Source organism: Elephantulus edwardii, unplaced genomic scaffold, assembly GCF_000299155.1.
Source record: "Elephantulus edwardii isolate Elephantulus edwardi_28Jun2011 unplaced genomic scaffold, EleEdw1.0 scaffold00065, whole genome shotgun sequence".
Classification (NCBI taxonomy): Eukaryota; Metazoa; Chordata; class Mammalia; order Macroscelidea; family Macroscelididae; genus Elephantulus; species Elephantulus edwardii.
The window spans coordinates 6067698-6089504 of NW_006399815.1; the positions used below are offsets into that span (position 1 = coordinate 6067698).

Below are 21807 nucleotides of genomic sequence, written 5' to 3' on the forward strand. Positions count from 1 at the left end.
CAATTGGCATACTGTCTCTTCCTTGGGCCTTATTTTTTGCTATTTTCTTCAAAGCAACCTGAACTTCTTCCTTCATCACCATAGGCTCTTGCTCAAATGTTATTTCATTACATTCTTCTGTATCTGCCAATTCCTTTTGATACAATGACTCAGTATATTCCTTCCATCTTCTTTCTGATTATATATGAGTGTATATATATATACACATATATATATATATATATATATATATATGTATATATATATAAAAGGATGTCAGGTTTGTGGAACCTATACCTGGACCAGGTTGTGTGAACAAAGCAGGGAAATACTACATGTTTGAAAATTGAGAAGGTAGTGTGTTAGGGTTGTATTCTCTCTCCAGACCCACTTAATTTGAATGCTGAGCAAATTATCCAAGGAGTTGGACTCTATGAAGAGTGTGACATCAGGATTGGAGGCAGACTCATCAATAATTTTTATTATGCAGATGACACAACCTTGCTTGCTAAAAGGACTTTAAGAACTTGTTCAAAAAGATAAAAGAAGTCAGCCTTCAGTATAGATTGCATCTCAATGTCAAGAAGACAAAGATTCTTGCCACTGGACCAATGGGCAACGTCATGATGAATGGAGAGGAGATTGCAACTGTCAATAGCTTCATCTTACTTGGATCCACAATTATCATCTTTAGTACCAGCAATCAGGAAATAAGGAGACACATTGCACTTGGAAAATCTGCAGTTAGGTACCTCTCCAAATTATTGAGGAATAATGATGTCAGTTTAAGGACTAAAGTGCATCTGATTCAGCCCATGATCTTTCTGATTACTTGCTATGCATCTAAGAGTTGGACAATGAATAAAGATGAGAGAAAACAGAGTTAACACCTTTGACTGTGTTGTTAGAGAAGAGCACTGAACATGCCATGGATGCCCAAGAGAATGAACAGATATGACTTGTAGAGGGTGTAGCCTGAGTGCTTTTTGGAAGCAAGAAGGATGAGTCTCACATATATTGGGCATGTTGCTAAGAGGGACTGTTTCTTGGAGAAGGACTCTATGCTCGGAAGGGTGGAGGGTTGGCAAAGGAGAGGAAGACCCTCATCTAGGTGTACTGATATGAAGACTACTTTGTGTGTCAGAAAGTATAAGGATGGAACAGGAGAGAACAGGATTCAAATCTTTAATCCATAGGGTTACTCTGCTCAAGGGCACCTAACAAAAGCATGTCAGGGTTTTGGTTACTAATTATAATGGATGAGTTGATAATTTCAAAGCTAGTGCGAAAACAAATTCTAAGGGAGAAAAAGCTTTCTTTTAATTTGTTCAGTGAAATAAAAGGAGATGTGTATATTCACTTCGTAAAATGTGTATAAGTATAAATTACAAACTGAATTTCATAATGGACATGAGTCTGTTTAGGTTCCTGTGTGAGACTATTATTTTCACTGTTGTTGTTTTTTTTTTGTTTTTTTAACTAATAGGCCACAGTATAATTAGGGGCTCTGGAACATCTTCAATGTTCTGTATACGTAAAAATATAATAAAAAAAAATGTGAAAATGAAAGTTTAGGGTCATGAAAAGTACCTCAGCCATAGAAGTGGAATGAAGTCAGTTAAATTCAGTGGCGTATGATGATAACAATGCTTAGGTGGTCTTTTAGGTGGGAAAACAGTTAATTTGCTAGACTACTGAGAGTTTAGAGATTGCAGCCTACCCAGAGGAACCGTGGAAGGAAAGGCCCGTCTATATTTTGTTTTGTTTTACATCAGTCGTTAGAGACTCAGAGGATTATATGTGGTGGTTGGCACAGTTTGTGAGGTTGGAATGAATTGAAACAAAATCCAGAGTAGTTGATTTTATGACGCATGTATTAAAACCTTTTGCTACTGTGTAGATTTAGGCTCACAGCCGTCCTATACCACAGATAAGAATTAACTCATAAGGTTTTCGAGGCTGTAATATTTACAGAAGCAGACTAGCACATTTTTAATTTTTTTCCTGAGGAGTGACTATTGGATTCAAACTGCCAACCTTAGGGTGAACAACAGTCAAACAGTTAATTACTGCACCAACAGACCCCATAAACCATATATGCTTGGGTATGAAATAATAATAAGCCATAAAACATATATCTTTCATGTAAGTAGAATTTAAAACAGCACCTTTCTAAAATCCTGTCTTAAAATTCTGTAATGTTACATCAAAAATGAACTTCTCTCATATTTGTGTGTTGACCTTGATTTATTGCTGCCTTAAGCACCTGCTTAATATGCCTCTTGGGAATAGACTCCTAAGAGAAGCATCACATAGCAGGCCAGAGAGTTTGTTTATTGGAAATTCTTTTTAAGGATCTAATTTTTACACATAATTTAACTCTCTGAATTTAATGAACCCCCAAGTTCACCCACTCCCTTACAGTGAAGTGAGTTGAGTTTCTTGAGAAGCTATGTGACCATTTGAAATACTATTAAAAATGATCTGGAACCTGTACATTCTTTTTCTCATAAAAGTAAATGTTTTCATTTTTTTCACTTTAAAGCAATATGCCAATTTCAAGGACGAACCTACTTTGAAGGAGAAAGAAATACTGTCTATTCATCGTCTGGAGTGTGTGTTCTCTATGAATGCAAGGTAAGTAGACTCGATGTGGTCTTTAAGACAGATTATTTGGACAAAGCAAACTTTTCTGTAAAAGTTCACTTTTGTAGTTAGTGCATTCTCAAATTTTAAGCACAGAATGTTCACTGTATCACTTACAACTCAAATTTAATGAAACAACCATTCTTTTCAAACATGAAAATGAATTATGAAATAATTACTCAATGATTGAAAGTGCCAGGATATCAAATTAAGTTTATTAAATCTTATATTTTGAAAATTAAAAAATTCTGGGGAGACAGGAAAATGTACAACAATGAATGAATGAAAATTTAACTTTTCTGAAAATTGTTAAAATCACAAAATAAAAAAAAATTTTAAAAGAAAATTAAAAATTCTGCACGAGCGCATAATCTATGAAGAAATTTTAAATACAGTTATAGTCAACTTCTTTTCACTGATTGTTTTGACTAACATGTGGAAATATTACTCAATTTCATGAAAATATAAAAATCACATAAAAAATAACTATTGAATGTCAGAGATATTTAATTTGAAGGAGAATTCAGAATTATTTGGCATGGTATGTTTATATATGTTTCTAAAGCAAATGTAATTCCTTTGAATGTTGCTCCTTGATCTGCTGACTGAAAAACTAAATGATATCCACAGCACTTCTAATATTTAACTTAAAGATTATAAATGTCATATTTATGTATTCTAGGTTAAATGGCAAATATATATATGTATATGTGTGTATAAGTTTCAGCCTTAATTTTCTATTCATACTTGACCCTAAATATTTTTAAATTTCTCTTTCAGAAGTACTTTGAAGCTGCCTTATGTGTATAAATTATGTGGAAAAGTAAGATAGTTAATATTTGCTACAGGCACTGTCCATAAACTATATAGCATCTGTCTTAGGCTTCTTAGGAAACAGAATTATTAATATATATTTTGATAAATATAGAATAATTTATACTTCCATAACACAGAATTATTTGTGCCTATAAAACAGAAAAAAAAATATATATTGTTGTGTGCCATTAAGTCACCTTCAACTCGTAGCAACCCTATGTACAGCAGCTCTGAAGGCTGCCTGCCATGACCTTTCCTGAGCCAGTCTCACTGATTCTGATACACCTACTTACATTGCCCCAGTTACTGTATCAATCCATCTCATCTGGGATCTTCCTCTCCTGTGCTGTCCCTCCACCTTTCCAAGCATGATGTCCTTCTCCAAGGACTGGTCCCTTCCTGGCCACGTGCCCAAAGTATGTGAAATTGAGCTTCAAAATCCTAACCTCCAAGAGGAAACTTGCTTTTACCCTCTTCAAGACAGACCTATTTGTTTTCTTGGTGTTTCTTCGTACATGTTCGAGACTCTTCTCCAACATCACAACTCAAAAGGCATTGATTCTTTTTCTGTCATCTTTAGTCATTGTCCAGCTCTTTTATGCATAGCAAATAATTGAGAAGAACATAGACTGGATCAGGCACAACTTAGTCTCTAGACTGACATCATTGCTTTTTCATACTCTAAAAAGATCCGTGACAGCAAATTTTCCAGTGCAGTTCAGTACACACACACACACACACACACACACACACACACACTATATCTTGATATCTAGATATATGTGTTATTGTTGTTGATTGTTGTAGAGTTGAGCAGAGCTCATAGCAGGACTTCATATATTTTGAAGCCCTTCAATAACTGTCGTTTCTCAAATTTCATGGTTTCCAGAGGCATCTCATTTATCTAACTATATTTTGTTGTTGTTGTTGTTGTGTACCATCAATTTATAGTTATTGTTTACCATTGAGTTGGAACTGATCCATAGCTGACCTTCCAGGGGGTTTTTAGAGACAATTAATAGCACAAGAGGAGACTGCCCATCTTTCTACCATAGAGCAACTGGTGAATTTGAACTGCATGCCTTAAGGATTGCAGCTCAGCTTCTTACCACTAGACCACCAGAGCTCCCCATTTCTCTCTCTCTCCTTCTCCCTTCCTCCCCCTCCTTCTCTCTCCCTCCCTCCCTGTCTCTTTCTCCCCCCAAATAATATATATGTAAAATGTTTGTGTGTGTGTGTATAGATATATATCTACAAAGTATATTAGTTGGAGCTTCAAGTTCCTTGCCTCCAAGAAACAACTTGATTTTACCTTCTCTACGACAGACCTGTTTATTCTCTTGGCAGCCCATAGAACATTCAATTCTCTTATCCAATACAACAACTCAAAGGCAACAACTATTCTTTCAAACCTAGTCACTGTTCAACTCTCAGATGCATAGCAAGGTATTGCAAAGACTCTGACATGGATCAGGAACACCTTAGTCTATAGACTAACATAGTTGCTCCTAAGCGCTCTAGAGGTCCTTGATAGTAGATTTTCCTAATCCAACTTATCTTTTTTAAAAACAAATAGTTTTATTGCAAGTAATTGCAAAATCATGGCTTGGATCAAACATTTCTAGTCTCTAGACTGACATTGTTGATTTTCAGTATTCTCAAAAGGTCTCCGACAACATATTTTTCCAATGCAATTCTTTTTTTGATTTCTTGACTGCTGGTCCCAAGAGTGTGGATTGTGGAGCCAAGCAAGCTAAAGCTGTTAATAGTCACAATCTCTTCTCCACCTATCATGATGCTTCCCACTGGTCAAGCATTAACAGACTTTTTTCTTAATATATAGCTTCAATAAATATTGAAGACTACAGTCCTTAACGTTCTGCACACATGCCTTCGGTCCTCCTCAGTTTTAGCTTCATGTTTGTGTTAGCAGCATAATTCAGGTTATTGATGAGTCTTCCTCCAATCTTAGTGCCACATACCTCCTCATAAAGTCTCCCTAAATGCTCTATTTTACACATAGGTTGAAAAGATATGAAGATAGGATGCATTCCTGGCATACACTTTTCCTGATTTTGAACCATGCAGTGTTTCCTTACTCTGTTGTGAAGGTTGCCTTCTGGTCCAAGTAGAGGTTTCACATAAGCACAATAAAGTGTTGTTTTGTACCATTGAGTTGGAACTGACCCATAACTCACCCTGTGGTTGGTTTTCGCCGGCAATTAACCAGCTGGGAGGAGATTACCCATCCTTCTCCTGTGGAGCAGCTGGTGTACTTGAACTACATGCCTTCAGGACTGCAGCATAATTTCTTGCCGCTAGGCCACTATTTGTTTTGGTTGTCATGTGCCATTGAGTTGACTATGACTCAGAGCAACTCAGAGCAAGCTCTAAACCTTGTCCTGTACTGAGCCACCCTCACCATCTCTGACACACGTGACCCCATTTCCATAGTCACTGTGTCAATTCATCTCATCCAGGATGCTCTTCTCCTGTGCATACCCTCTATCTTCCCATGCATGATGTCCTTCTCCCAGAGAAGCACTGGCTGTTTCTGGCAACATGCCCAAAGAATGTCAGAGTTTCAAAATTTTTGTTGATGAGTCTTCCTCCAATCCTGATATTACATTCTTCCTCATAAAATCCAGCATTTTGACTGATCTCTTCCATGGAGAATGAAAACGTATGGAGAAAGGATACATCCTTGTCACACTTCCTTCTTGATTTTTAGCCATGCAGTGTTTCCTTGCTCAACTCTAATGATTTCTTTTTAATCTAGAAATAATTTTTGCATGAGCACAGTCAACTGTTCTGGGGTTCCTATTCTTTCCAATGTTAGCCATAATCTGTTGTGATCCACAAAGTTAAGTGCCTTTGCATAGTCGATAAAACACAAATAGACTCCTTCTGGTAATCTCTGCTTTCAGCTAAGGTCCTTCTAACATTGCAAATGATATTCCCCCTGCCACTGACTCTAATAAGCCCAGTTTGTATTTCTGAAGGTTGTCTCTCAATATACTGTTTCAGTTGTTTTTGGATAATCTTCAACAAGATTTTACTTGCATGTGATATTACTGATATCATTTGATATTTTTACATTCTTTTGGATCATGTTTTTTTGGGAAAGGGAAAGAACATGGATCTCTTCTAGTCTGTTAGGAAGGTAACTGTCCAACAGATTTCTTTCCACAACCTGGTGAGCATATCCAGGCCGGCACTGGTTTGTTGAAATACGTCAGTTGGTATTCCATCAATTACTAGAGCATTATTTCTTGCCAATTCCTACAGAGCAGCTTCAACTTCTTTTATTATCATTGGTTCTTGATCATATGCTACTTCTGGAAATGGTTCTATATCAGCCAATTATTTTTGGTATAGTGACTCCATTTATATGGATCTCTGATGGCATATATATACCAAGTTTCCTGTAGTTAAGGTTTACACACTCATACCCAGTACAGATTGGCTAAGAGTTGAAATCAACTTCATGAAAGTGAGTTCAGTTTTGGTATAGAGATAGAGATAGAGAGATAAAATAGAAATAAATATGTGATTAAATATATAATATCCTACCAACTAGGCTAACGGAGTTCCCTGAATTGATGGAATATCAGCTGAAATGTTTCAGCTAATAGATGCCTTAGATGTGCTCACCCGTCTAAATTTGAAAGACAACAACTATTTAGCCAGTCACGTAAAAGAGTTTTATATTTATTTCCATAAAAAAATATGGACTGAGGCTCAATGTCAAGAAGACAAAGATTCTCAAAACTGGACCAATCGGCAGCATCAGGATGGATGGTGAAGAGATTGAGAATGTTCACAGCTTCAGTTTGCTTGGTTCCACGTCAACACTCTTGGCACCAGCAGCCAGGAAATCAAAAAACATATTGCGATGGGAAAGTCTACTGTTAGGGACCTCTCTAAAGTACTCAAGAGCAACAGTGTCTCTCTGGAAACTAAGGTGCACCTGATACAGGCCATAGTCTTTGCAATCACTTGTTATGCATCAGAGAGTTGTACAGTGACTAGGGAGGACAGAAGGAGAATTGACGCCTTTGAGCTGGGGTGCTGGAGAAGAGTACCATGGACTGCCAAGAAAACAAACAGATTCATCCTAGAGAGGGTTAAACCAGGCTACTCCTTGAAGGCAAGGATTCTGGGGCTTCGTCTGACATGTTGTAAGGAGAGACAGGTCTTTAGAGAGGGACATCATGCTGGGTAGAGTAGAGGGACAGCGCAGGAGGGGAAGACCCTCTATGAGGTGGGTTGATTCAGTGACTGGGGTAATAGGAATGGGTGTGTCAGAGGCAATGTGATTGGCACAGGATAGAGCAGGGTTTAAGGCTGTTGTACACAGGGTCGCTATGAGTCGCAAACGACTCGACGGCACATAAGAAGAAGAAGAACAACAACAACAACGTAGTGTAAAATTGTCAAATTATATCATCAATAGCATCTTACAGTAATTTACAGTAATTTGTTAAAAAAAGATTTGTTAAATCTTACAGTAATTTGTTAAAAAAATAACTGACATAGTACATTAACAAGGAATTGCCAGAAATTCAAATTGGATCCTTAGGGGTATTATTGTTGATCTAAGTTGGACTCTGGCTGAAAGTAAGAAATAAAAGATACTTAGCTATATCTTATTTACTATGCAAAATCAGTTTTGGATCATAGTAAATTACTAAAACACTGAGAATAATAGAAATTTCAAAACACTAAATTGTTTTTGTATGAAGCTTATACAGAAACCAAGAAGCAGTCATTCTGACACAAAATAATGGAATATATTGCAGGGTTTAAAATCAGGAAAGGTGTATCTGTTCAGTCTGCTGAGCAAATCAATCAAAACCTGGACTATGTGAAGAGGAATTATCAACAACTGCCATTTTGCATATGACAGAACCTTGTTTGCAGAAAGTGAGGAGGACTTGAATCAATTTTTGCAGAAGATCAAAGGCAGCAGCTGCCAGTATGTGTTAAACCTCAGTGTCAAGAAGGCAGAAATCCTCACCACTGGTCCAATAGGCAAAATCACGATGGTAGGAGAAAAAATGAGAAGTCCTAAAGGATTTAATTTTGTTTAGCTCCACAATCAACATGGGTGGTAGCAACAGTAAAGAAGTTAAAGCAAGTTTTGCATTTGGGCAAATCAGTTTTTACAGACCTCCCTGAAGTTTCGTTGGACAAGGAAGTCAGTTTAAAGATAGTGTACACTTCATATAAGCCATGGTATTTTCACTTGTCCTATGCTTCTGAAAGTTGGACTATGAATAAGGAAGACTTAAAAAAGAATCAATGATGTGCATTGTCGTGTTGGAGAAGAGCACTGAATGTCCCATGCAGTCTGTAGAACAAACAAATGTGTCCTTAAGGAAGTACAGCCAAGATGCTCTCTAGATGCATGGATAGTGGACATTTCCTTCATATATTTTGAGCATGTTGTCAAGCACAGCTTGTTGTTGTTGTTGTTCTGTCATTTTAATAGTATTTTTAATATACAGTGTATAATTTTTTTCCCTTCAAACCCTTATCTTCATTCATTAATTTTTTCTTCAGAAGACTAAAGGCAAATGATTCAAATCCACTAGATGCTCCAAGAGAGAAAAATGGGCTATGCAGTTTGCAGCCTCTGAGAACCTGCTGGAAAGTCAGCCGTGAGTTAGTTATAACTTGATGACAGTGAGTTAATTAACCCTGTCTGATAAGATATGGCACAAACCACCCATATAAATTTTATTGACCTAAACTTTCTATATTTAAGCTTCTATGTATACAATGTTATTATTTCAACATGAATTGAATTAAAATTATGACATAGTTTGTACATTTTTATTGTAATAAATCTTCAGAGTCATGTGTGCATTGTATGCTTACATGTGCTCAAGAGCCATTATTGGGAAACATTTTAATGTAGTTGTAAACTGATTTTGCCATTAAATACTTCCCTTGTTTCATCTGCTCTCAGGATGGAGGCTCTTTTACATGATTGACAGCTGTCATTCTTCCCTTGTCTGCAAAGTCAATTCTTATTCCTTCTCTCTACCCCACCTTTTTATTGGCTTTGAAATGTGCCCTGGGAATCTGGACCTTAGTAACACAGAAGAATATTGTTAACCTAAAGTATTTAACTACACCTTTAACTCTGGTTGCACTGTCCTATGAAGTTGTACTGCTGACCCAAAGGTGACGTCTCTCTGGAGGTTGAGGCTTAGGTCTATCAGTGGCTTTGCGGGATGAAGACGAGCGGTCACCTCCTGTATGATTTACAGTCCCTCAGTCAGCTGGAACATCATCTTTGAGTCAGCTCCTACTAGATCATAATGAGTTTGATGGTTTTGAGTTCAGGGGATTTAGTGAGGAAGAATGGAAGTGGAGGAGGCTGTACTTGCCCATCGTTGCAGGTCCAGGTGAGGCAGCACCAGGTGAGGCAGGCAGGAAGAGTTACACTGCCATCTTCCCCCACCCCATCCTATGGAAGAGAGTAGAGTTGCCCCTGAGCACTCATTACACTTGCTAAACTTCTGCCACTAGATAGTTGTTACCTCCCGCATTCTTCTTTAGACATTATGGCCTGGAGAAGGGTTTTTATGTAAATGAACCTAGGAAGAAAGCAGGTGCTTAAAGCAGTTTGTAATAGCACTCAAACTCAGCTGATAGCTGTTGAGCAAGAATTAACTCAAAGTTGATCCTTCAGAAGATTTTTGGTGCTTTACCTGGGAGGAGATTTTCTTTCTTTCTGAGAGATACTAGTGGATTTGAACTGGCTGTCTTTTGGTTATTGTTCTTTGGTGCCATCGAGAGATCTGAACCCTGTCCTATCCTGCACTCTCCTTTTACGTCCTGACACACTAGAAGCCATTGTGGCAGCCACCGTGCCAATCCACCTGGTTGAGAGACTTCTCCTCTGCTGGCTCTCCATCTTTCCAAGCACTATGTTCTTCTCCAAGGAATAGCCCTTCCTAGCAAAATTCCCTGAAGTATGTGAGGTGAAGCTTTAGCATCTTTGCCTCTAATGTCCTCCAAGAAATTTTTGTTTATTCTTTTGGTCATCCATGGGGATATCCGGTACTTTTCACCAACACCACACCTTAAAGACATCAGTTCTTCTGTCATCCTCATTCATTGTCCAACTCTCAGATGCTTAGCTAGTGATCAGAAAGATTATGGCCTGTATTAGACACATGTTAGCCTTAAAATGACATCGTTACTCCTCAATAATTTGGAGAGGGTCCTAAACTACAAGCTTTCCTATTGCAGTATGTCTCCTGATTTCCTGAATAACCTGCACACTATGTGAATGATAAAAAAAAATCTCTAATCTATTAGGCAGTAGTCAAAATGGAAGTTTGCAAATTCCAAGAACTTCATTTATTTTTGAGCTTTCGTTGCTGTTGTAATATATTGTCAATTCAGAATCAACTCATCGCTGCACATCCAGTGAGTTTTCAAAGGCAGTACATCATGAGAGAGGAGATTGTTCATCTTTCAACTTTGGGGTACCTGGTGGATTCCAACCATACACAGTGAAACTCCTGATCACTAAATTACTAGACGTAAAGCTAATAAGCATAATATAGTCCAAATAAGAACCCTTGTTCTAATTTGTTATATCAGGAAAAGTGCCAGAACTTCATTCACAGGAGAGACATAGATCTTGCTCTTATTTTGCCCAGTGCACCTTAATAGAATCACCAGTGGCAATCTATTAATTTAGATAAGTTTAAAATAGGTATGGTTAAACAGTTTGATTTTACTTTTCCCCCTTATTTCAGGAGGATTTTATCTACTGTTGGTTACAAAACTAATAGTAATTTTACATTGATATACTCATTCATTCAGTACTGGTGTTGAGCATTAGCTGTACATCAGGAAATGTGCCAGGACTTCATTCACAAAAGAGACATAGGTCTTGCTCTTATTTTGCCCAGTGCACCTTAATAGAACCACCAATGCCAATCTATTACTTTAGATATGTTTAAAATAAGGATGGTTAAAGAGTTGGGTTTTATTATCTTTATTATCTTTCCCCAAAATCGACTGTAGATCTAATTAAAGCCATGTTTTTGTCACAGCTGTCACCTGGATTAATAAATGTAGGTAAAACTAACAAAACTTTCCAGGATTATCTGGAAGTTAGGAAAATTATTGACATAGCTGTACTGTGATTCCCAATGTTGCTTATCTAGTTTGAAAGACTTTCCAGGCATGATTAAATTTCAAAAGTGAGCCTTTGACTGAGGCAAAATAGGTGAAATTAATTTTTTTTTCTCATGTTGTAAGAGTCTCCTCAGATATTTGACTTGGACACTTATGGTTGTTGTTATTGTTATGCCCCATCAAGTCAGAACCCACTTACAGCTAACCCTCCAGTGGGTTTTCAGAGGCAATAAATCACTTAGGGGCAGACTGCCCATCTTCCTCCCAGAAAGGAGCTGATAGATGTGATTAGATAATTTTGTCATGACAGGAGTCCAGAACAAAGGCTGTGTAGTGGAGTGGACCTGGAGGGAGGGATTGTAAAACAATGAAAGAATTTTTCTTTTACTTTTCAAAGAGAAGAGTATTCTGGGGTGGGGGTGGAGACAGGGAGAAAAGTGAAACAATGAATGAATAGAAATCCAAAGCCTCTGTAAATTTTCATGAAAATTAATAATACTAATTAAGAAAAAAGACAAAAAATAACAAAACAAAAAACCGTGTGTCTTTGGGTGGGTTTACCACCAGGCCACCGGAGCTCAAACAAAAAAGCTTACAGATCCCTAGTGGCATAGTGAGCAGCTAATTGAAAAGTTGGCAGTTCAAAGCTTCCAGCCATTTTGTGGGAGGAAAATGGACAGTCTTCTACCATAAAGATTTACAGCCTGGGAAACCTGATGGACGATTGCTGTGATTTGGAAATGATTTGATGGCAGTGGGAATAAAGAAGTTTAAGGAATAAACAAGTTTACATTTCTTTTCTGTTAACCAACAGGACCAAACAATGAAGCTTGTGGAGAGTTCAAGCTGTCCAGCTTTGGATTGTCCTGAGTCTCATCAGATTACCTTGTCACATAGCTGTTGCAAAGTGTGTAAAGGTAAGATTTATTCTTCCTCTCTTCTTTAGAATGGGGAGGTAGGACTTGTGTGCATAAACGTGAATGGACAATGATGTTTCAGTGGTGGAATTTTCACCTGTGATGCTGGGTATCTGAGTCAGTGTACTCCATCACCGCTCTGTCAGTGGGTATTTGTTTGTTGATCTGATGATGAACATGTTTCAGGGGTCCTGCAGACAAGAAAAATTAGGAAAAAAAGCCTGACAATCAATTTCTGAAATTAAATAATGAATACTCTGTGGACTGCAATTATCTGATCATATTGTGTATGAGGTTGCTGTGAGTCTAAGGAATTGACCAAAACAGAAACAGTACACATGAATCATTTTCAAGAGTATGTACATTTAACATTAAAGTAAAACTTTTGTAGGAAACTTATTTCAAAAGATTAATATTTCTCTAATGTTTTCCTAATTGCCTAATGTGCTTTGATCCTGCACATGGAAATGAAGGCCTATTTATTGCATTGCATTTAAAACTATATTCTCGATCACTGCTAAGTGGCTTGGAGCTCTCTCAAGCTCTTTGTCTTTATACTATTGGGTTTGTTCAGAGTCAGCATAATATTGCTAAAGATAGTTATCAACAGTGCTAATTTTCTATTGACAGTCATAGTTACATAGCTGTAGTTTGCTTAAAATTTATTTCTTCTCTATTGTCCAGCAAACTTTCCACTCTATTTTCAAACTTTCCCTCATTCATAACCTATTTGTTTACTGAGAATATTGTGACCATAAGACAAACATTGCTTGTTTTCTTGTCTCTGGGATGATAGGCCAAAGACCAATAAAGGGAATATATTTGGGGTTTTAGTTCACTTTAGAGAATTCTAAAATTGGAGCTGCTCAGAAATGTAATGTGCCAGCCAGCTCAGAAGGTAGTGAGTTGCTATCACTGAAGGTTCTTGACCTTAGTATTTTATTGTCGTTGTTGTTGTGTACCATTGAGTAAGAATTGATCCATTGCTGACCCTCCTTGGCAGGTTCTCAGAGGAAGTTAATTTCACTGGAAGAGTATTTTATTATAAAGTATGGGGAAATAGGTATTATGTTAAAATGGAAGGTGAACACATTATATCTTATTACATAACTGCCAAATTATATCATTGCATAATGCTAGCCACTAGAATGATGGCCCAGGCCAGTTGCCACATAACTGTAACCACTAGAGCTAGTACTACTCGCACCTCCATGTATATTACAACCAGATGTACATTGTTAATGGTCAAAATATTCTGATGGTAGATTTTGTTATTGTTGTTGTTATGTCCCGTCAAGTTGCTTGTGACTCATAGCAACCGACCCTACACTGTCCTATGCCAACTTCACTGTTTCTGACACACCTACTCCCATTCTCCAATCATTGAATCAATCCATCTTATCAAGGTCTTCCTTTCTTGTGCTGTTCCTCCACCCTCCCAAACATAATGTCCCTTTCCAAGGACCAGTCCTGCCTTGTAACATGCCCAAAGTATGTCAGACAAAGCTTCAGAATCCTTATCTCCAAGGTGCAGTCTGGTTTCACCCTCTCCGGAACAAAGTTTTTTACTCTCCTGGCAGTCCATGGTATATTCAACACTCTTTTCCAGGACCACAGCTCAAAGACATCAATTATCTTGATATCATCCCTAGTCATTGTCCAGCTCTCTGACTCATAGCACACAGTTGTAAAGACTATGACCTGGATCAGGTGCACCTTAATCTCCAGCCTGACATCATTGCTCGTCAGTACTGTAGAGACGTCCTTGACAGTTGACTTTCCCAATGCAATTCATCTCTTGATTTCCTGGCTGCTGTTATCAAGAGTATTGATTGTGGAGTCAAGCAAACTAAAACTGTTAACAATCTCAATCTCTTCACCATCCATACTGATACTGCCAATTGGCCCAGGGATGAGAATCTTTGTTTTCTTGAAGTTGAGCTTCAATCCATATTGAAGGCTGCAGTCCTTGGCTTTGTGCAGCAAATGCTTCAGGCCCTCCTCAGTTTCAGCAAACAGTGTTGTGTCATCTACGTAGCACAGATTGTTGATGAATCTTGCTCCAATCCTGATGCCAAATTCCTCCTCACACAGCCCAACCTCCAATATGATCTATTCTGCATACAAACTGAAAAGATATGGAGACACAATACATCCCTGGCAGACACCCTTGTTGATTTTGAACCATGAAGTGTCTCCTTGCTCTGTTCTGACGACTGCTTCGTGGTTCAAGTATAGGTTTCACATAAGCACAATCAAACTTTCTGAGATTCCCATTCTTCTCAGTCAGCCAGTTTGTTGTGATCCACACAGTCAAAAGCCTTTGCATAGTCAGTGAAACACAGATAGACATTTCTCTGATACTCTCTGCTTTCTACCAAGTTTATCTAACATTAGCTATAATATCCTTAGTACCATGGCCTCTTCTAAACCCAGTCTGCACATCTGGCAGTTCTCTGTTTACGTGTTGCTCCAATCATTTTGGGATAATTTTCAGTGAATCTTTCTTGCATCTGATATTAATCATATTGTTTGATAATTTCCACACTCTGTCAGGCCACCTTTCTTTGGAATGGGAACAAATATCAATCTCTTCCAGTCAATTGGCCAAGTGGTTGTCCTCCAGATTTCTTGGAACAACTTGGTGAGCAGATCCAGGGCAGCATCTGTTAGTTGAAAAGTGTCAGTTGGTATGCTGTCAATTCCTGGTACCTTGTCTTTTGCCAGTTCTTTCAGAGAAGCTTGAAAGTCTTCCTTCATCACCACAGGCTCTTGCTCGTATGTTGTTTCATGAAATTCTTCTTTGTCGGCCAGTTCAGTATACTCTGTATACTCCTTCCATCTTCTATTAATGTTTCTTGGATAATTTAACATTTTGCCCAAAGCATTCTTAAGTATTGCCACTCATGGCTTGAATTTGTTTTTCAATTCCTTCAGCTTAAGAAATGCTGAACAAATTTGGCCCTTTTGATTTTCTGACTCCAGCTCTTTGTACATTTTATTATAATATCTTGCTTTGCCATCCTGAGCTGCCCTTTGATATTTTCTGTCCAGATTTTTAATTTTTTCTTTTATCTTTGGCTTCTCAGTGCTCTAATGAAATATTCAAAGTCTCATCTGACATCATTTTGGTCTTTTCTTCCACTTCTGTCTTTGTAATGATCTTTTGCATTCTTCATGGACGATATTCTTTACATACTCTCACAGCTCATTTGATCTTAGCTTATTGGTGTTCAAGGTTTCAAACTATTCCTGAGATGGTTTTGGAATTCAAGCAGGATAGACTAAAGTCAAATTTTGGTTCCTGTGAATTTGACTTAATTTTCTTCAACTTCAGCTTGAACTTACATATGAGTAGTTGGTGGTCTGTCACACAATCAGCACCTGGCCTGGTTTTCACAGCTGATATTGAGCTTCTTCACCAATTCTTTCCACAAATGTAATCAGCTTGATTCCTATGCGTACCATCAGGTGAAATCCATGTGAATAGCCTGGGTTTCTGTTTCTTATAAAAAGGTTTTTGCAATGAATAAATCACTGACTGTACACCAGTCCTAGAGGACACATCGGTCTCTCCGGGGAAACTATCCTCTTGCATAAGTACTTGGTTGCAAATGGCAGAGAAGAGGCACTAAGCCACAGGAAGTCAGTCCTGGAGTAGAAGTTCAAGACAAAAGACTTTTTTCTCAGAACTGTCTGAGATAGGAAACCTTCCCTGATACTTGTACCTGATAGTTGTACAAAGACTCTTAAAATCAAGAGGTACTAGCTGCATGATAAGAGACTGGCAGCAGCATGAGGGGTTTGGAATCACAGAAACTCTAACGTCTTCAAACTTAAGCCATAATATCATTTTCTTTTTTACTGTGATAATGTGAAATGGTGAATAACAGAATAGTTGAGAAGTGAGGCTCTGTGGGAGAATGATGGACAGTCTTCACCTACGCAGTTATCAGTCACCCAAGCCCAGTGGAGGGTCAGCTATGAGCTCATTGCAGCTCAACAGCACTGACACACACAAGTGCAAATGTAAATCTTTAAGACAAATTAAAAAAAATATATGTGCATTTCTATACTATGTTAAAATGATGTGCTTGTTAATCTCTTGAATTGAATAATTAACTTTGAGATTTGAAAGCAGGTTTAGATTTATATATTTATCTTTACATTGTTAACAATATAACGAATGTAGATGGTGTTCATTAAATGAACTACTAGCACTTGTTTGAGTGATGATCTTTTTGCTCATGCATAAAACTTTATAAAATGTATACTCTTTTGTCTATTTTGAACATAGCTTATTGAAAGTAGACTTAAAATCCTCTCAAAGTTAAATATAAGAAAGTTAAACATACCTATAAATAATGTAGTTATCCTGTTAAAATGTAGATTCAGATTGAGTAGGTTTAGGTTGAGGCCAGGAATTTGCATTTCTAATATGTTCTCAGATGATGCCAATGGTGCTGGTTTCAACTGCATTTCTAACTAGCTCCCAGGTGAGGCTGATGCTTCACGTCAATAAGACCATACTTTGAGTAGTTAGCAGTTTTTGGAGAATAAACTAACTCAAAACTTGGTAACTAAAATGTTATTATATATTACACTTTGAGGGCCAAGAAGTAGGACTTGGTCAGTGGGTTCTTCGGTGCTGGTCTATCTAAACAGCCTTTCCCCCTATGGTTCTTGGCCATTTTACTGACTATATTTCCTTCAGAAATTAACAGTCACCTCCTACACACATTCTTCATTCTTCTTTTCTGTATTGCCATAACTAATGTTAGTTGAATATCCTCTAGCTGAGTTCTGAATTCTTCAGCTGAGTGCTGACTATCCCATGGACTGCCAAAAGAACAGATATGTCTTGAAGTAAATACAGCCAGAATGCTCCTTAAAGGCAAAGACTACAAAGTTTTGTATCACATACTTTGAGCATGATGCTAAAGAGGCTATTCCTCAGAGAGGGATATCATACTTGGAAGGGTGGAGGATTAGTGAAGAGATAACACCCTTAACAAGATGGATTAACACAGTGACTGCAGCAGTGGGCTTAAAAGTGTCAGAGGTGATGAGGATGACACAGGATAGACAGGATAGTATTCAGATCTGTATAGGGTTGCTATGAGTCATACTCAACTCAATGGCACCTAACAACACTTCATCACTTTTACTATATCATATGGGTCAAAACATACCTGGACTAGCTCAAACTAAAGTGCAAGGAAAATAGGTTACATGGATAGATGATGTTTTTAAAATTTGCAGCAGTTTTTAATCCACAGAATGTGCCTAAACCATAGCTGTTCCAAGGACGGTAGATAGGAAGTCTCTTCCCATAAAAATTTACAGCTTCCAAAACCTAATGGAAGGTTCCTAGGAGCTAAAATTGCTTAGAAATAAGTAGAAATTGAATAGAGTATGATTTGGTATGAAGTTTGGCTATGGTCTTTTAGAAGGTACAAGCAACCCTGATTAGATCTACTTCCTTCTTTTTATTGTGCTTTGGTGAAATTTGACACAGATTAGGTTCTCATTTAGCAATATCTATACACATTGTTCAGTGGCAATTAGACCTACTCTTAAAAATTATGGTCTAAAAATGTTTTATTATTTTAAAAATTAAAGTGCTTTCAAAAAAGTGCTTTCTTGGGACATTAAAAATACATTGACATATATTATGATCTATATCCTTTCCACCTTAGATTGTAATATAGTATATATGTAATGAGGTATTGATATCATTAATTTGAAAATAAACAAAATCCTTTTTTGATGAATTATTTTTATAGCTTGAATTTAGAACCATTTTTATAGATAATGCCCTAAAACTTCACCAATTAGCCTGTCTTGAAATATTGAGCACAATTTAGAGTGTGACTTCAACTTTTACTATCAAATATGTAGAATAAACAAATTATCTTGATTTTTAACCTATATATTTTTTAATAAGTCTCATTTTCAAGGCCTAAATTTTGTGTTAGTATATATATATAAACAAACTTGCTAAATACAAAATTTTCTATTTTAACTTGCTCTATATAAAACTTTTAGATAATAAAATTAGCTTCCACTTTCCAGGTCTGCTTTTCTGATGTTAAAGATGCTATGTTCACTGACATCTATGAAAGCAAGTTGTTCAACAACTTTGAGTAAATATTCCCTAAGGGCAGAACATGAGATTAAAGTGTTGACCTTTCTGCTCCAGTCTCAGCAAGTGGCAGGAAACCATGCTGTGTGCAAAAATAAGGCTTCCAATCACCAGGCACCAAATCAAATCCAACCAAGCTGGCTATTTCCTACAGTAGCTAGTAAGAAGCACTGAACCAAGAATGTTATTTTATTTCTTTTTTTTTTAAGAGTTTTTTCAAGAAAGTTTATGCCAAATTACAACATATCCTAACTTTTGATAATCCATAGTTTTCCAAATTATTCAGTAATTATGTAGTTATTACCTGTATATTGCTAACAAAATTATTTTGGGAATTGAAAAAATTATTGTTGGCCAACTCATTTAAAATTTCATTTTACTCTTAAGCAATGACTTCCATGAAATAATACTTAGATTAATATATAATGATTTCTGTGAAATAATACTTAGATTAATATATGTTTTATATAAAATAAGAAGACCCATTATATTTTATATGTTCATACAGATATTTAAAACACACGTGGGGAGAATGATAATCTATCATTCTTTAAAACATTATTTAGATAAATTAGTGCTTTGTTAAGGTAAAAGTGATGAAACCCCCAATTCACTGGATTACAAATAGAGTGGATTATAAATAGGATGTGGTAGCTCTTTTAACTCATTGATTTTTAATTGGAACCAACTCATAGCTGATCAAGCTTTGTACATTCTGTGTTACAGTTATTAAATGCTGTTTGCTATTGTTTTTTCTCATTTCAACTGACTTCCCTTCTAGGTTTTACCACTATACTACTGTAACTATCCTCTTTTAGTGTTCATTAGGTTTCTAAAGGCCTGTTATTTAGAAAGTAGATGGCACATCCTGCTTCCTAGACTGTCTTTGGTACCAGCAGTCAGAAAAAAAGGAGACTCATTGATTGCACTGGGAAAATCTGCAGTTAGGGACCTCTCCAAACTATTGAGGAGTAATGATGTCAGTTTGAGGACTAAGGTGCATCTGATTCAGGCCATGGTCTTTCCAATTACTTGCTATGCATCTGAGAGCTAGACAATGAATAAGGATGACAGAAAAAGAATTGACACCATTGAGCTGTGATGCTGGAGAAGAGCACTAAAAATCCCTTGCACAGCCAAGAGAACAAACAGGTATGTCTTGGAGAGGGTGTAGCCTGAGTGCTCTTTTGAGGCAAGAAAGATGAGTTTCGCCTCACATACTTTGGGCATGTTGCTAGGAGGGGCTGGTCCTTGGAGAAGGACATGATGCTGGGAAAGATGGAGGGTCAGTGAAGGAGCAGAAGACCCTCAACCAAGTAGAATGACATGGTGACTGCTGCAGTGGACTTTTGTGTATCAGAATGTGTGAGCATGGTGCAGCATATAACATGGTTCAGATCTTTTGTTCATAGGGTTGTCATGAGTCATACTCAACTCAGTGGCACCTAACAACAATAGCTGCAGCATAGTGATCTTGCAGTTGGTTTCTGTGGCTGAAAATAACATAGAAGAAAATTGTTCTTCTTTGGTCTGAGGATCTGCTGCCTGATTACAAACCACCAGAGAAGTGCAACCTTTGAGTTAGCAGCAAAATTCCCTACAGACTCAGCCACCAGTTCAGTCTATTAAGTTGAGGGTAAATTTACCTCAAGTGAATCTTGATTCAGAATGCTAAACCTTATGTACATAGATCTGTGCTCATCTCCTCTGAGCTTGCTTTGTATTCTTGCTCTATGAGCTGAAATGAAAGGTCTTGTGGCCTAGTAGGTAAAGAGTTGTGTTGCCAACCCAAAGGCAGGCAGTAGAAAGATGGGCATTTTCTTCCTGTGGCATTTATAGCCTCCGCAAATAAACTTTCTGTTGGTTCCAATTTGACAGCAAATAGCAATATGCCTTAAAAAATTAAGTTAAAGATGTGATAAACACATGCCGTTTTGGCACTCAGGTAGGTGGGAAAGAAAATTCAATGTCTTTATATGTTGATTTTCTTACTTTTAAACCATGTGATGTTCCTTTGTTTGGCTTGCAAAACACCTTCTAGGTCTTGGTATAGGTTTCACATGAGCATGAGTATGTGTTCTTGCATTCCCATTCTTCTCAAAGTTAGCCATAACTCGTTATCATCCACATGGTCAAATGCCTTTTCATAATAAAAAAAAAGCACAAATAGACTTGCTTCTGATATTCTTTACTCTCAGCCAGGATCCATCTGACATAGGCAATAATATCTGTGATGCCACAGCAACTTCTTAATCCACCTTAACCTTCTGACAATTCTTTCTTTTTGTATTATTTTAGCTGGTATTTTTTATTTTGAGTTTTTTTTTTGTTGTTTTCTATTATTGAATGTCAACATCAAGAAAACAAAGATTCTCACCATTGGGCCAGTTGGCAGCAACATTATGGATGGTGAAGAGATTGAGATAGTTAACAGTTTTAGTTTACTTGGCTCCACAGTCAACACTCTTGGCACCAGCAACCAGGAAATGAAGAGATTAATTGCATTGGGAAAGTCAGTGGTCAGGGACCTCCCCAGAGTACTGAAGAGCAATGACGTCAGGCTGGAGAGTAAGGTGTTCCTGGTTAGGGCCATAGTCTTTGCAGTTGCATGCTATGAATCGAACAGTGAGTAGGAATGATAGCAAGAGCATTGATGCCTTTAACTGTGGTGCTGGAGAAGAGTGTTGAATATACGATAGACTGCTTGGAGAACAAGCAGTTTTAGCCTGGAGTGAGTGAAACTGGGTTGCTCCTTGGAGGCAAGGATTCTGAAACTTTATTTGACATACTTTGGTCATGTTGCAAGGAGGGACCAGTCCTTAGAGAGGAGCATCATGTTTGGGAGAGTGGAGGGACAGGTAAGGGGACGAAGACCCTTAATGAGATGGATTGATTCAGTGATTGGGGTAGTGGGAGTGATTGTGTCAGAGACGGTGAGATTGACATAGGATAGAGCAGAGTTTAGGACTCTTGCATGTGAGGTTGCTATGAGTCGAAAGTGACTCAACGGCACATAACAACACAGCAACAACAAATAGTTTATTTACAAAATTTGAATCCATTGTTTTCAAGAACAAATTCTTTCAATTTCCCTCACCCCCCCACCCACCCCCCACCCATCAAATTGTATAACCTCAT

The 21807-nt window shown here is 37.5% G+C and overlaps 1 protein-coding gene across 2 annotated transcripts in view; it reads left to right on the plus strand.

Annotated features, from left to right (window-relative positions):
- Positions 1 to 21807, plus strand: part of NELL2 (NEL-like 2 (chicken)) — a 633143-nt gene that overhangs the window by 321674 nt on the left and 289662 nt on the right. For both annotated transcript variants that reach the window (XM_006888181.1, XM_006888180.1), the window contains 2 exons: positions 2525 to 2616; positions 12422 to 12524. In XM_006888181.1, the coding sequence (XP_006888243.1) occupies positions 2525 to 2616; positions 12422 to 12524 (195 nt within the window). The remainder of the gene's footprint in view (positions 1 to 2524; positions 2617 to 12421; positions 12525 to 21807) is intronic.